Source organism: Phalangium opilio, unplaced genomic scaffold, assembly GCF_054372755.1.
Source record: "Phalangium opilio isolate 3A_F unplaced genomic scaffold, DU_Popi_V2 ptg000089l_1, whole genome shotgun sequence".
In the NCBI taxonomy this organism is placed as follows: domain Eukaryota; kingdom Metazoa; phylum Arthropoda; class Arachnida; order Opiliones; family Phalangiidae; genus Phalangium; species Phalangium opilio.
Genome location: NW_028324194.1, coordinates 9,101,052 through 9,117,773, shown reverse-complemented (window position 1 = coordinate 9,117,773; position 16,722 = coordinate 9,101,052). Strand labels below are relative to the sequence as shown.

At 39.8% G+C, this 16,722-nt stretch overlaps 2 protein-coding genes across 2 annotated transcripts in view; both read right to left on the bottom strand.

Moving 5' to 3' along the window:
• The window catches only part of LOC149647432 (uncharacterized), a 50,332-nt gene that overhangs the window by 21,938 nt on the left and 11,672 nt on the right, over window positions 1–16,722 (bottom strand). The gene's annotated exons all lie outside the window — the stretch shown is intronic.
• LOC149647433 (uncharacterized) lies at window positions 889–2,196 on the bottom strand. The gene is made up of 2 exons (XM_089850264.1): window positions 1,670–2,196; window positions 889–1,591 (listed from the first exon to the last, which is right to left on the bottom strand). Exon 2 carries the CDS (start codon window positions 1,588–1,590, stop codon window positions 892–894), a length of 699 nt encoding a protein of 232 aa, XP_089706390.1. The 5' UTR covers window position 1,591; window positions 1,670–2,196; the 3' UTR covers window positions 889–891.

Genomic DNA, 16,722 nt, shown 5'->3' with positions numbered 1-16,722 from the left:
TCTTTCGCTTCGCTACTGTTTTCTGTTGAGACAGCTTCCTTAACTTTCGCGTGTATTTCCTCAGTCGCTTCTTCTGATCATCTGATAATTTCACATTCCCGCGTAGGACATTTATACACCCCTCCGCGATGGCTTTGATGGAGTCATTACTGGCGTGTTTGATTGCGTGTTTTCTCTGACTCGGATTGCACGTAGTTAAAAACTTTAAAAAATCTCGGTGTGTGTGTATTCTCTTCATTTTGGTACAAAGACGGCAGCTTCTTCTCCCGGTATAACACCCGTTCGCAGCCGATGTTCATCTGACGTGGTTGGTTTTAAATCAACCCATAAATACCCGTAATCTCTAGATATGGCTTGATGGAATGCGTCGATGACGTATTTACTGTTTGTGGGGCATATCTGTTTCGCCAAATGAAATATAGCCGATTTGTCTCGCGGAGATTTGAATATTATCAGATAGTGGGCGTTTAAATTTAATGTTCTTATTTCCTTCCCGGGATAATATAAGTTTTGCATGAGAATGAAGACCGACGTATTTTTATGATGGGATCCACGTATGAACAAATTCGTTACATCCTTGTTATTTGAAATTTCACAAAGCAAGTCATCGAGAATGACAAAGTTCTTGACATTGGGGTCTAATAGATTTACGTTTAATATACCCTCGTGAAATTCAACTGACGGGGTGTGATCCAATACCGAATTAAAAAGTTTCGGTTGATATTCTGTATAACACCATATTATTCTATCTGGTGGCGGGGTAATACATATATCTTTATGCTTAATGAGATTAGCTACAAAGAATGATTTCCCCGACTGTGTCGCCCCGGCGATAAGACCGTTAAAAGGGTGTTGTAGGCTGAAGTCCATTTTAACGAATGACACACATTTTCATATACCATTAGCTTTTATTAACAAATATTCTCTGCTCTTAAAAATAATTTTTGTTATCACACGTTTACAAAATTCATCTTCCAAAAAGGTTTTGTTTTGAAATACTTTATATATTTCAACGTAATCCAAGTTATCCACCGCGGTCTCATAGTTCATGGCCACGCGCATCTCCCAACCATCTAAACAATTGTGTTGTGTCTGGGATGGGTGATCGACACCACGCCCGTAACAACATTTTTTTATATTTATACGCAATTGTTCGAGAATGCAGTTTTTAATTAACTCGCGCACGCGTTTTCCCTCGTTGAGGAGCGTAACCACGTCGTTATAGGTTGACATCAACGTCTCGGTGGCGAAGTATCCAACCGCGAAGCCCTTCTTGGTTGGTAGCATCGTGCCGTACATCACACCCGTTCCGGGATACATCACCCTGATGTCCATTATCTTGCGACCCTGGTACGTTCTCAACTCTACACGCTTCGTCTCGGAACCGGTGAAAAACCACGATGTCCCCGGTGCGTCGTTTGCCTCGAAAAACGCTAATATTTCGGCCTTTCTTTGGTAGAGTTCGTGGAAGTCCGACTCCGCTAGGGTGATCCCCGTAGAACTATCTTGGCACCCCAGTCGTACGTCGAGATCCGGCGTAACCTCGATGCCTTTTTCCGACGATATGGGGAGGAACGTTGTGGCGGACATTCTGTCCAATTCAAAATTGTTAATTTACAATTACAACTAAATTTACAATTACTCTCGGTCTTTAAAATATTTTACTTACATTGTACTTGTCGGTCTCCTGGAACTTGCTGGTCTTCTGGTACTTGTTGGTCTCCTTCTTAGAACTTTGAGGTTGGAATGATTTTCTACTTTGGTTAGTCTGGCTATTTATAGTGCCATTATATTCTACGTCATTGTAGCTTTAACTGTGCATTTTTGGGGTGAGTAATGGGTTTTCTGGGGCGCCACATGTCGCAATCGGGAGATAGAATATTTTTCCATGGCGTTGGTTTTCCCCGGGTTTTCCATGACGCCCTTTTCCGGGGTTTTCCCCCCACAAGTTAAAATTCATTTTTAAACTACACTAGAATTGAACTGATTTGAATTCCCACTTTTTATTTTTCTTATCCCTTATCTTATCTTAGTGTTTGTGATTAAATTAAACTTCTCGAAAGTTCCACTGGCGCCATCGACTCCCCCCTCGCACCGCTCGCACCCCTCGCACCGCTTGCACCGCACGCACCGCTTGCACCGCACGCGGTGCGTGCACCGCCCCTGCCTTCCACAGTGCTTGGGCTGGGAGACTCATATGAACCCTACTACTACGCTTGTGCTCATATTTATGCTACGGCGCAAGATGGCACTAGTTATAGGAGCGCTTAAGACGCGCGGATTTTGAAACGCTCAAGCTCAATCTTTTAGCTGTTCAAGCGCGTATGGAAACCCACCTTTACAGTTCTCGAGCTAGTTCGAAGGAGAACGACGGAAGCGAGTCAATTGAAGTCCTACACTCGGTGGTGGTTAATTTTGCAGGACCAAGTTCCATCTAGGTCCCATTTAGTCTGCATTACTAAGCCTTTGACAGCAGCGCCTCACCTGTCTATGGCCTACGTAATTCACTTCATGACAAGCTGCAGTTTGTAACCAGAATTTACAAACTTATGGTGAACATAAAATGTCCCATAAGCATTCATTTTCGCAAGGGGACCTTTAAGTGATCACAGGCGTAAATCGAGGGGGTAGACACTTTGGATCTCTGTGTACACCTGAGTTCAAAAGAGTTCAGCTTTGACAGTGCATTGAGTTCAAAGCCTTCGGAACTCAGAGTTCAGCTTTGACTGTACATTGAATTCAAGACATCTGTACACCTGAGTTCTCAACTGTCTACCCCCTCGGCGTAAATAGACCACTTAACAATCTCTGGTCCTACGGAGCAGTTCAGTCAGCTGCAGCCAACTCCTCCCTTGTTAATGCTTTCCTTACTACGTCAGTTTATTTTCGAAGAAGGTTACTATTTCATGTCAATAAGTTTGTTTTTAATATTTTTCTCGTTTTTCATAAGATTTTGGATTATTCTTAGACTATAACGAATTTTAAAATACACTCGAATTTATTTTAGGATTTCTTTGAGGATTCAACTAAATATTTAATTTAGTTGAATTTCTCGGATCTCTTCGTTTTCAAGTTTTCTTCAATTCATTTCATTACTTACTATACATTCTGTTTCTTCTATAACTTTTTGAAATTTCTTTAGAATTATATTTTAATAGTATTTACTATTTAGTTCAACCAGAGAGAACTTAGAAGGGGAGTGGAAGGGGTGGTTTGGAATGTAACGCAACGTCGTCTGCTAAACGTTATCTAGGCAGGTCGATTTCCGGTATGATGCGTTTGTAACAGAGAGATTTTAGAACACGTGACCGGAAACTCGCCTACCCCAAAAAGCTCAACGCGACATCTTGTTTCGGCGTCATCACATTTAATAGAGTCAAAGGGGGGGGGGGGCTTCCACTGGTTCAACTTCAAGGAATTGTTTTTAAAAATCACTGAAATTGTTTCTCATTTTTTTCGCTTGTATCTTTTTGTGTCACTGTATGGTGTTTGACAATATATAAATTTGGAGGACCCCGGGTTGGGTACGTGTCAGTTGAGAGAAGGTGAAAGCGATTTATGCGCCGGGGGGGATGGGTGGGGACATTTTGACAGTTATCGGGTCTCGAAGTTCCTTTTAGATGAAGTCGTCGAGCCGCGTTCCTTCAACGACGGTGACAGCCCCTCTCTAGGAAACAAATGTAAAACCCTGGGGTTTCCCCCCTGCAACCCCCCCTTTAGACACCACCAGGCGCTGATCCTTAATCTGAACGGATTTACAAAGGATTTATACGTTGTTGTAGGTTAAGCCTCTGCCCGCTGAAGCCCCCCCTCCCCCGCCTTATACCTCGCGGTATGTTCATAGACCACAAAATTGCGTACTTGAAGGTATGTGTCATTGGCCAATATAGTTTATTACGGTTTTTCAGCTATTGCCGACCTCAAAAAGTATATCGTGCGATTCAGATTTCGATTACAAATATACATTGATTTCGGCAAAACATTACGATATTTTAAATTTACTAGCGTTTTTTTATTAACTTAATTGAATTTACCATAATTAGAAGAACGCCCTTTTTCGAAATATAAAAGGAATTAAATATTAAAAAGAAATAAATGATCTCTTATTACAAATGATAATTAGCGTTTAATTAGTCTTAAAACGAGGTCTACTGCGCCTCCGCCATTGCTTTAGTTTCGTCTGCTAAATCGAACCACTTACCCATGGATTGGTTGAATTTTCCACAGAGCCAAGGGTAAGAGGTTCGATTTAGCAGACGCCAATAAACCAATGGCGGATGGCGCAGAAGTCCTTGATTACTTTTAAGACTAATTAAATGCACTAATTAATTTGTAATAAGAGACGATTTATTTATTAAGGCGCGTTTTCAAGCAAGATTTTTTTGAACAGAAATTAAGCTTTTGCTTCAAAAGCGGCAGCGGAAAGCAGAAGCAAAAAATCTTGGTGTTTTCAAACAAGCTTCAAATTCAGCTTTTCGTCTTTTCAGGCTTTAAACCTTCGAGAAGCAGATATCTAAATGAGTTTGATATTTGCTTCTCATTTTCTTTAAGGTTTTGCCGCTCAAACAGTTTTGGCGCGTTTTGCTAGGGGTTTAGGACTTTTTTTTGAAAAGAAAATGACGTCTACACACATGAAAACACGCCCACTTGTAATTTTTTATTCATTTGAAGCTTGTTTGAAAACGATACGAGTTTCAGCTTTTCCGTTTTAATTTTTTTGAAGATTTTTTTATCTTCGAAAGCCCGTCAAAAGTTTTCAAAAAAGCCACAGCGAAAAGCTTGGAAAAAGTTAATTGAAAACGGGCCTTTATAATATTAAATTCCTTTTATATTTAGAAAAAAGCCGTTCTTTTAAGGTTTTAACAAGAAGTGATATCTAGTTTATTAGGGAGAAGGTATAAGGCCTAAGTATTCTCGCGCCATAGTCCCAGACCCCCTTTCAAAATACAAGGGGGGACGTAGAAGGAGGCCGGGATATTTAATTATCCTCTCCTCAGTCGTCAGTAATTTTCGTCATCCGCCTCGCGCTGACGTGAGTTTTCCAGAACCAATGAGATGCTGGCTGGTTGTGATTTAGAGGCGGTGCTTAACTCCAGACAGGCTACGTTTGGACTGGAGATAAAGAGCTGGAAATGTGCATGGCGAATTAACACCTTCTCCCTAATGAACTAGATATCACTTCTTGATATAATCAGTTATGTTGCCAGATCTTTTAATATATTTTAGAATGTGGTTTGTATGTTGATAATTCGTGCACATTCACAATTTCCTAATCTAACCAATCAGCACCCTCGCTTTTTCCACGTGACCACGCGGCATTTTTTGAATAAAAATTAATAAGTTAATAGAATGTCAATAAGAATAAATTTTTAAGGAGTTAGCTGCGATTTTTGGAGCTGGTATATAGTTTGGGCGTGACTCTGTATTCGGCGCTTGGCGAGTGTGATTCTTATTGCCCTTGTCCTCGAGTGTGTGCGAGCTACTTTAATGAAGTTATAATTGTAGTTCGTTTTGCTTTTTGGGCGTGTCCCAAAATGTCAAGCTTCTTTTGATTATTGAATGGCGTGACAAAGTGCTCAAGGAAATGACAATTGGACTAAAGAGGCAAAAATAAGACTCCGAAATCCCATTTATATAGACTATAGTATAGGTAGCTCTTGGTCAGCCTGCGAATGAATGCACCGATCAGTACGTCACGTGTACGGGAAAGCTGACTAATTTCAACCGCATCGAAAAATAGAGTCAACAAGCTTAAATTAATTGGTCGAGAAGCGCAAATTCATTGGGTGCTATTTCGACAAGAGCTATATATTGTAACCCCACAACTGTCGTCCTCAGTCACGATACTCGTGAACCATAAGCGTATTATTAACTATAAGTATGCGTTTACTGGGGACTGGGACTATGGCGCGCGAATGCTTAGGCATTTTACACCTTCTCCCTAATAAACTAGATATCACTTCTTGATTATACCTTAATTAAAATTAAAAGAACTGCCTTTTTCTAAATGTAAAAGGAATTAAATATTAAAAAATAAATAAATACCTCTCTTATTACAATATGATAATTAGTACATTTAATTAGTCTTAATAATAATCAAGGACTACTGCGCCATCCACCATTAGTTTAGTGGCGTCTGCTAGCCCGAACCACGACCTTAACCCCACCTCTCTCAGCCTGTAAGAATTCAATCAATCCCTATAGGGGTAAAGGTTCGATTTAGCAGACGACACTAAACCAATGACGGATGGCGCAGTAGTCCTCGTAATTAAGAGACCATTTTATTTATTTATGTAATATCATAAGTAAATAGATATCTATTTACTTTTGGTAATATTTGATTCCTTTCATATTTAGAAAAAGGCCGTTCTTTTAAGATGTCATCTTATGCTATCTGAACTTTTCCCTTAATAGCGTTTAGCCCTACCTCACCAGGGATTTATTCAATTGCTTCAAGTTTTAACTGACTAAGAACATATTTTCATACTTATGGTTGTTCAGTTACTTATGGTATGGCTAAGAAATCTAATTTGGATCAATTGGGCTTCGTGTTAAACCTTATCTTAAAGGACTTCATAAATTTCTATAATACAAAATTTGAATAATAAAAAAAGAAACCCGAATGATTATTGATTTACGTTGTGTTAGCACTTTAAATCAATGCCAATGGCCGACAAAGCAGCGCTTCGCCATTACAAACAAAACGAATGAGGGGGGGGGGGAAAGGGAGAGTTGGGGGGGGGGCGACGCGGTGAATACAATTACTTTTTTATTCCCTCCGCTAAATGTAACAGCCAGGAAGCGATTAGCTATACAGCCCGTTCGTTATTAGGCCTTGCCGATATGCTAGGACGACGGTCGGGCCAAATTATAACACGCGGAAACATTGCTACCACCATGATAGGGGCGCCTAAATTTAAAGAGCCAGTTCCTTGTTCGATTGACCTTGGTATACCAGAATCCCCTTGCTCGCGCGCATACTCCACCCATAACCAATTTTCATATTCTCTTTATGGTTCATAAAATCTACGCTCCTATTGGTCGTTCACGCCTCTAAATCAAACTAGTAGTTAATGCAGATTTTACTCAGTTTTGGAAGTTGTTTATAATAAATTAGCCTGGGATAGATTTAATTTTAGAAGTAGGAATGGAGAACGGTTAGTATTTCCTTCAGCGCGACTCATAGCCTAGCATAGAGCCCCTCCCTCCAACACGTAACGAAAAGTTTAAATTATCTTTTTGGCTCAGTTTTAAACTACGTTTTGATGACGTTGCTGACGGGGACGGTGAAAATTTCGTAATTCCTTTTTACCTCTGTCACTATGACCCACCCGCCTCTTCTTTCATACCCCTCCGTCCCGTGGAAGGGGGTCCTGGACTTTAACGCTCGCCCAGATTACTCCGTTCTCCATTCCTACTTCTAAAATTAAATCTATCCCTGATATCAGAGAACTACCTACTTATATTTTGAACAAGTTCCAAATTTGAATTTGCCCTAAATATGGTGGTGAAGAAGATACGACTGTTATATGGCCTATTGTGCTAACGCCTGCAGTCACAAGACTGGATTCCTAGGAACAGTGGACCATGAATCGTTGGTTGGCCAATAATAGACTTCATGAATATATTAAGTCACTTTTGTCTATGCGTATTGTTTACTATTCAAATTTTGAAGTTGATCTGAAAATCTGGCGCCGCGGTGTTACAAAACCACTGATGAAACGATGCTAATGTAATCCGTGTTTGCGGTTATATTAACTGTCCTTCGTCCTAGCAACTCTCTGCTGACGCGCGTGGTGGTATAAACCCCAATATTACAAAGTGCATGAACATTTACATTTACAATGTACGACCGTGACGGAACCACGATTTGAATAAGGTCCATATCCAACAAGATATATTCGACTAATTTGAGTTAATAAAGCGTGTTAGGGGGATAGGTATACCGCGTATAACCTTTATTAGTGGAACAGGCGTTACCTCAATTTAGACGAACACGAAAATGAAACGTATCGATCGAGGACAGACAGTGTAAGTAAGGTCGAGGAAAGTTTATCTGCCCAAACCCCGAGTCAACCGACACGCTGCTGCTTTAATTTGAGTTTTCGCCGATTACAAACTGCGAGATAGAGTGAGAGAGAACTGACCTCTTGCGCCAATGTTCTTTGAAGAAATGGTTAAGGCCTATCCCGCAACACGCTTCTTAAAATCCTTATAGCTTAAGTTTGGGACCTTTAAATGAATACTTTTAAGGGCTCATTTTGTAGATTGAAAATCACTCTATCCATTGAACAATGTCACAAGACTCTATCATAAAATCCAGAGAAGATACAACCTCAAAAATCAATTTTATTCAAAAAAATTATGGGCCTCGAGAAAAAAATCTTTTTCGACCAATAGGAAAAGGCTACTCTTACGAAAGTGATTCTATTGAAAACCTTACATGTTTCTATTCAATTTCTACCATCGAACGCTACGTTCGTTTACCTCATTGCTGCACCAATGAAATTCAGTTACTAAATTGGCTTCAAAACCCTGTTTTTGCTTCACCTTCAACGTCTCTCACCCAAACCCTAGTGCAATCTTATATCTATATAAATCAAACTGTCTGACTGATTGACTGACTGACTGATAATCAACGCCCAGCCCAAACCGCTTGCCCTAGAAGGCTGAAAATTTGAAGGAACGTTACTCATAAGTAGTATTGCTCGTACTAAGAAAGATTCCCCCCAATCCGCCGCCATCTTAATAAATGGCGCCCAGAAATGTAAAAAATCTTCTCTATGCAACAAAGTCCGCGGGTTTCAACCGATTTCGCAAATATTTAGTACACTGGTTTCCTTTAACCTATAGACGGGCTGAATGGTCTTTCGGGTTCGATTTGTTGCCATCTTTTTAAATGGCGGCCAGAAACTTAAAAACTCTTCTTTATGGAAAGTAGTAAAAAATGTCGAGACGGGCTGACGGGCAACGCCGAGTGCCTTCGCTTCTTGGGTGCTACCAAAATATTAGTCATCAGTAAAATCTACCCAACCTTTGATGGAAGTTCTTATTATACGCGAGCGACGCTGCGGGAAACAGCTAGTTACTTCGTTTAAGGTAAACCATTGCTTGAAGTAGCTCTGGTTTTTGATACTTTATATTGAGGCGCGCAGTGTCAAAGTCATTAGGTCCGCCTGTTTTGATGTTTTGATTGATCGAAGCGGACCGTCCAGCAGCCGGGGTTTCCATTAAAATTGACCGTCAGGGGCGTGGCCAAACCCCAGCTAGGTTCATCCCCCCATTCTAGATATTATCCGAGAGCACGCTTCCATGGACAATTAGGTTAATTGACATCCCCTAGTCAACTATTCCTTTTTTTTCAGTCTTTTAACTAAAATCACCTTCACGAGGAATAAGTTCACCGCGCGGAACCTTGACGGAATTTCAAACGGTGCTTAATTATCTGTAATAACAATTTATAACTACAAAAGTAAAAGTTCTGGCTGACAGACCGTGATACAAAATGCTAGTAAGCTGCCCTTCTCTGCTTTACATAGGAAACTGAACACTAGGAACCTTATTAACTCTTTAGTAGCATAAGTTTATAAGTGATATGTTCCATAAGTGTGACACTACCAATTAATACTTCGTAATGCTACTGAGAAACTTACAGCTCGAGCTAGTTCGAGAACGAAATAAGCGAGGATTGAAGTACTCCACTCGGTGGTTAATTTTGCAGGACCAAGTTCCATCTAGGTCCTATTTAGTCTGCATTACCATGGACCAAGCAATTCTGAAGGGCCGATGGCAGAGGGAGAAAGTTGAAAAATTCTTGCCAATTCGCCTTCTAGCGGCAGATAGTAGCACACCGGATAGTGGGGGGCTTATGGGGGAATGAACGTTCTGAAAAGGGAAGCAGCTAACGTCTTATTTTGTCTAAATGACGATAGTTTTTTCCGGGATTTGACTCGGTATTTTTCGTAACCCCCCCCCCCGGTCCATTTTGGGGCTGAAAAGGGGGAAGTAAGCTTAACATTGGTTGTTTAGTCCAGGGCTCTACGGGCTGCCATCGGTCCTTCAGTATTGCTTTGTCCATGGCGTTACTAAGCCTTTGACAGCAGCGCCCCAGTCACCAGGCGTATGTCGCTTTACCTCGAATCTATGACCTACGTAGGTCACTTCATGACAAGCTCCAGTTTCTAAGTTACCAGAATTTACAAACTTATGGAATGAACATATCTTATGAGCTTATGTAGGATTTAAGGTGTTGAAATTTGTTGAAAGGCGTTGTAAGGAAGAGTCGCCTATTAGAAGAACGTTATACACATTTTGATTTTAGTCAAAAGGTTCGGGGATAAAAAAATGGAGATTCGCAAATTGGATATTCCATAAACAGGCAAACGAATGAAAGGGCCGAGCAACAAATTTCTATGAATAAATTTGCATTGAGTAGATGGATGATGGTGCCACTGCCACGCGGGGAAGCTAGCTTAAAAAACACGGAGATAAAAAGGCAATATTCGATGCCCGGCCCTTGCTGGAGCAACGGCTATCCCTCAACTCTGCTTGCTTGCATGCCTGTATTGCTTTAGTGTACTGTAACGTTGGACCGAATCTCATTCGACCCAAGGCAGTTTTCATTCGGTTCAAAGTACAGCTCAGACCTCTGTTTTTTTTTGTGAAAAGTGGAATTCGCTATATGGGTACTACACTCGGTGTCGATGCAATGAATTGTCACGTTGATGCCATATAGACACAATTTATTATTTAAGTGATAAATTTGAAAATACTTTTGGTAACATCGCGCTTAAAGGCCTTTTCAGACGGTACAACTTTTGACTCAACTAGATGGGTCAACAAGTTGAGTCAGTAAATAAAACTTGGTCAATGATCAATTTATAATTTGGTCGTTCAACTTATTCAACTTCTGTTCATACGACCAAACTAGTTTACTCAACTCAAGTTGACTCATCTAAATGAGTCAAAAGTTAAATCGTCTGAAAAGGCCTTTGAAAACATTTGTAGAAAAATATTCCTCCGCCGGAAGTTGGTCAAAAACTATTTTGAAATCTCAATTAAGTTAATTATTAGGGCCAATTAATTAGTTATTATTATTATATTAATATTATATTAATACCGGTTAACGGTAATAGTTAGTATAGGGCGCTGTCGGTTAGCTGTGGCATAGGGGCTAGCCACCACCCCTCTATGCATTGTAAAGGCGTTAGATAAGTGGCAATAAGTCACAAGATGACTTGGTCCAATTAGCTAGCTAGCTGAATTTAATTATTATTATTAGTAAATAGATCTGCACGAAGGGAAGTTGACATATTTATTTATTTTTTATCATTCACAAACCAAGGATAGATTTAATTTTGGAAGTAGGAATGGAGAACAGAGTAATCTGGGCGCATGTCGAAGTCCCGTACCCCCTTCCCCGGGACGGAGGAGGGGGGGGGGTAGGAAAGAAGAGGCGGGAGGGTCATAGCGACAGAGGTAAAAAGGAATTACGTATTTTTCTTCGTCCCCGTCAGCAACGTCATCAAAACGTAGCTGTTTAAGTGAGCCAATAAGATAATCTAAACTTTTCGTTACGTGTTGGAGGGAGGGGCTCTTTACTTGGTGGTCTATGAGTCGCACTGAAGTAAATACGAACCGTAAATACTCCATTCCTACTTCTAAAATTAAATCTATGCCTGCACAAACCAAAGTAACCAAACCTTACCTGCCCTGTCTCCTTATATCATAAGTTCATGATCTACCATTAAATTCCTATATGTAAATGTGAACTGTAGAGGATTCGCGTAATCCTGGTATTAATTAGCGCCGTGCGAGCCTTCCCAGTATGACACGGTCGAATTGTTTTTTAAACCCTCCTCTATTGGCACCGATGTTGTCGATCTGCATATCAATTTCATTAACTTTAATCAAAATAAGAACTACTTAAGGCGTAATTGATTTGGGCGGCGGCGGCGGCGTTTGATCATTTTTCTTCCGGTCGCCAAGCCCATACTTGGTTAATATTATGTCCCTCAATTTGTAAGAGTCTATTTTGTGGGGGGGGGGTGCGGGGGTGCGCCCGGTGAAGCGTGGATGTATTGTTCTATCAGGTAGATTTATGATCTCGTATAACTTAATAGCAAAATAGGCTTTACCCAAATTGGCGGCCGATATTGCACCGGGGCCCGGGGGGGGCTAAGGGGGGGCGTATTACCTTACAATATGTATTATCCCATGGCCCTAAAAGACCGCATCACAAACCGCATTAAATTACGTTCGATGCCAGAAGTAACGTATCAACCGTAGGAATGGCGCTCCACAATTTTTAATTCTGGTGTTCGAGAGGTCCTGCATTCCCCCAAAAAAAGAAAAACGTAAGAGATTTCGTGATTTCTTCTTTGATCTCGAGATTTCGCCAAAGAATTTCACTTTGATTTCGAGATTTCGCCAAAGATTTTCACTTTGATTTCGAGATTTCGCCAAAGATTTTCACTTTGATTTCGAGATTTCGCCAAAGATTTTCACTCAGGGCCGGAAATAAGAAAAATTTCTTATAGGACATGTGTCCAGTGACCCCCTGTTTGACTGGAAAATTTATAGGACATTGTCCACTGGAGTGTGCAAAAATGGTGTCGCTTCTCCATAGTCAAGGTATCAAAACTTCGGAAAATTTATAGGTCAAAATGTCCAGTGACCCCTTAGTTTTTAAAAAAATTATGGGACATTTTAAAATTTTATTGGACAATGTCCAGTGTCCTGTGCTTATTTCCGGCCCTGTTTTCACTTTGATTTCGAGATTTCGCCAAAGAATTTCACTTTGATTTCGAGATTTCGCCAAAGAATTTCACTTTGATTTCGAGATTTCGCCAAAGAATTTCACTTTGATTTCGAGATTTCGCCAAAGAATTTCACTTTGATTTCGAGATTTCGCCAAAGAATTTCACTTTGATTTCGAGATTTCGTGATTTCTTCAAAGATTTCGTGATTTCTTCAAAGATTTCGTGATTTCTTCAAAGATTTCGTGATTTCTTCAAATATTTCGTGATTTCTTCAAAGATTTCGTGATTTCCACTTTGATTTCGTAATTTTGTGTGAAAGATTTCGCGAGAAGCGTATGGGATTTCGTGTAAATGTCGGAACCCTCGCTGGTGGCACCCTTGGATCGAGCGCGCTGAAATATATCACGTGTTCCATTTGTTGATGTTGATATAGATCAACTTCAGCTCTGATTTCAGTTAAATTACATTTGATATTCGCTCGACCCGAGATTGGCGATAAAAGACAGTGATCACGTGATAGATATCATTTCTCTCTAAATGTGCGGAGACATTTTGGTGGGACAGAAACTAAGGTTATACAAATTAGTTCCAGGGCAATTTGAAATGGAGGATCTTGAACCTCTCTGTCGGATTTTACAACAGAGTAACATCGTGACTGATCTCAGAGCTGCTAAAAATGGTGCATGTGCATTTTCGAGTGAAACATGATTTCCACCAATCGAGCTTTGCTATTTGCATTACACGGCGATGGAAGGGGGGGGGGTGCTTCTTACTTATTGTTATAGTGTCACTTTATGATGAGGGTAATATATTAACTTTGATGAGAAAGCCTGCAATGTTGTAAGCTCTCGCAGTTCAGATAAGACGCTTCGTTTAAGATATATCCCAATAGCCGAGCGCAAGCTTGTAAAATCGGCCTTTTCAGATCGATAAAAGCCTTGACTCCGAAGTTACTGTGCGGTCAAACCCCTTAAAGGGAGAATGAAATGCTTTGACAACATTTTTATTTTTTAAAAAAACACAACAAAAAAATTTAAAAGCGGGCTTATACGAAGAGAAACTTTTAGCAAAGGGCACGAACTGTAAATCGCGGAATAAAACACGTCGCTAATTGGTTACTGGTATTACCTCCTTTTTGCTAATAACCAAAACAAATTTTTTCCAATATCTATAACAGTTTTTGCAAATATCAAGGACACGTTTTTGCAAATATCAAGGACACGTTTTTGCAAATATCAAGGACACGTTTTTGCAAATATCAAGGACACGTTTTTGCAAATATCAAGGACACGTTTTTGCAAATATCAAGGACACGTTTTTGCAAATATCAAGGACACGTTTTTGCAAATATCACTGATAAATATTTCTCAATATTACAAGTAATTTTTTCCCAATATATATATGGCGATATTAGAATTCATCAGCGCATGATTTAATGCGACCAAATAGACCGTTTTCCCTCATTTTCTAGGATTTGTACGAACCCTGCAGGCATTTGCGACGAAATATTTATTAATAGCATAAGTTTATAAGTGATATGTTCCATAAGTATGACACTTCCTATACACGTTCGTAATGCTACTGAGAGACTTACAGTCCTCGAGCTAGTTCGAGGGAGAACGACGGAAGCGAGTCAATTGATTAAACTACACTCGGTGGTGGTTAATTTTGCAATACTTCCATCCTCTCCTATTAAGTCTGCATTACTAAGCCCCCTTTGACTGCGTCTGAGTCACCAACCTCTAGACGGGCTGAATGGTGTTTCGAGTTCGATTTGATGCCATCTTTTTAAATGGCGGCCAAAAACTTAAAAACCCTTCTTTATGGAATAATTTCCACATGAAAAATAATCACAAAAATGCGTATCCCTAGGGGCTGACGGGCAAGGCCGAGTGCCTTCGCTCCTAGGGTGCTGCTTCAAAAATATTAGTCGAATCAGTAAAATCTACCCAGTCTTTATATCATTTTAATGGAAGTTCTTATTACACGCGAGCGACACCGAGGGTAACAGCAAGTCAATTTATAATGGGGCAACTTGGAATTAACCGTGATATACTAAAAATCCCAATCTTAATGTCCTCACTCGTGGCCCATACCGTGGAATATTTTTGTAACGAAAAAAAATATGACGGCGAGGTCCCCGTCCCTGGCCTTTAGAGAGAGTGTTCAAAAGATGGACGCATTTCGTAATAATTTTTAATCCAATATAATGGAGTGTTTATGGCTCATCTAGTTAATTACGCTCCATTTAGTCACATACCCTGTCTGTATATATATAGAGTATATGTGTTCCTATCTATAAATAGTATATACGAGGCTTGTTGCGTATTCAGTCGGGGTCCCAACCCGGGAGGGGGAAGTCGTGCCCCCCTCCCCCCAATCCTAGATTATGTTACATGATATACGAGAGGACAAGGATGGGGTCGGGGTCGGGTTGGGTTGGGTATTAAGCTGATATTGGCCTTGGATTCCCGGTATGGTAGAAGCCTATTAGGCCTAGCTAAATTATAAGTATGCCATATAGGATTTGCTAGGTTGGTCTTAGGGTAATTAAGGTTCAAATTACATGTGGCTTTGTTTAGCGTTAGTGAAGAGATGATTTTTAAAAAGATGCCTAATTCCGGTTTTCAGTGACAGTTTGTTTGGCAAATGTCACATTTTCACCATAAACGTTTAAATGACGAACCAAATATAAAAGTTGTTCAAAACATTGGGTTATAGGTTGAACCATAAGTTCATAAGATATGGTTCCATAAGTTTGTCACTGGTTACTGAGGACTTGTCACGAAGCGAAGTTAAGTGAAACGTCGTAGACTCTCGTAAAGCAACACCTGGTGACTGGGGCGCTGTCAAAGGCTTAGTAATGCAGACTAAATAGGACTAGATGTAAGTCCTGCAAAATTAACACCGAGTGAAGGACTTCAATTCTTGCTTCCGTCGTTCCCTCTCGAACTAGCTCGAGCTGTAAGTCTGTATCGAGCATTACGAAGTATAGAAAGTGTCATACTTATGGAAAGAACATATCACTTATAAACGTATGGTAGAACTTTGAAATGCAAAAAATAAATAAATAGAAATTAAGATTATACAAAAACGAGTTTTGCTTCGCAGTCCTTAAAAAACTGCATTTATACACAATCCGCGGCACTTTTTCAAACCCACAAAGGGCCAGAAATTAGAAATTATTTTATGTATTGCAATTTGAAATTAAGTTTAATCGATATGAGAAATTTGGTTTTAGTTGCGTAGTTCAAACATTTGTTATGATTAGAAATTTTACAACAAAAACGGGTATAAATGCGGCGTTTCGAGATAAAGGGAGCTTAGATTTTCACGTATGAAATTATATAGAATCTGTTCCCCTAAAAACTTATCCCTCTCAAATAATTAAAGCGAAAAAATAGAAAATGAGCTTTTAACATTTTAGTTTTTCAGGGTGGAAGAGATAAGAACACTAATTTCGAGTAAAATGTCGCTTTGCTACTCCTGCTTTACTACTCCTAAAATGAGGTCCCTCATTCTGATTTGTGGCTTTAAAAGCAGTGTCGTATTTCTGACATTTATCATACATTCAGAAAAGGTGTTCATATGTGTGTTGTTACATCTTGTACAAGTTTTAAACTTCAATTCGAACTCGAGTCATAATCGTCCATGATTTAGCTCTTTGTTCCGAAACGCCGCATTTATACCCGTTTTTGTTGTAAAATTTCTAATCATAACAAATGTTTGAACTACGCAATTAAAACCAAATTTCTCATATCGATTAAACTTAATTTCAAATTGCAATACATAAAATAATTTCTAATTTCTGGCCCTTTGTGGGTTTGAAAAAGTGCCGCGGATTGTGTATAAATGCAGTTTTTTAAGGACTGCGAAGCAAAACTCGTTTTTGTATAATATCTGTCCCTTTTTGGGGAGAAACGTTATTTGGGAATAAATTAGTTCTGGAATAGTGAAACTC

Bases quoted from the DNA above. Each gene is read 5' to 3' on its own strand.
- LOC149647433 (XM_089850264.1), bottom strand. From the start codon at position 1,590: ATGTCCGCCACAACGTTCCTCCCCATATCGTCGGAAAAAGGCATCGAG.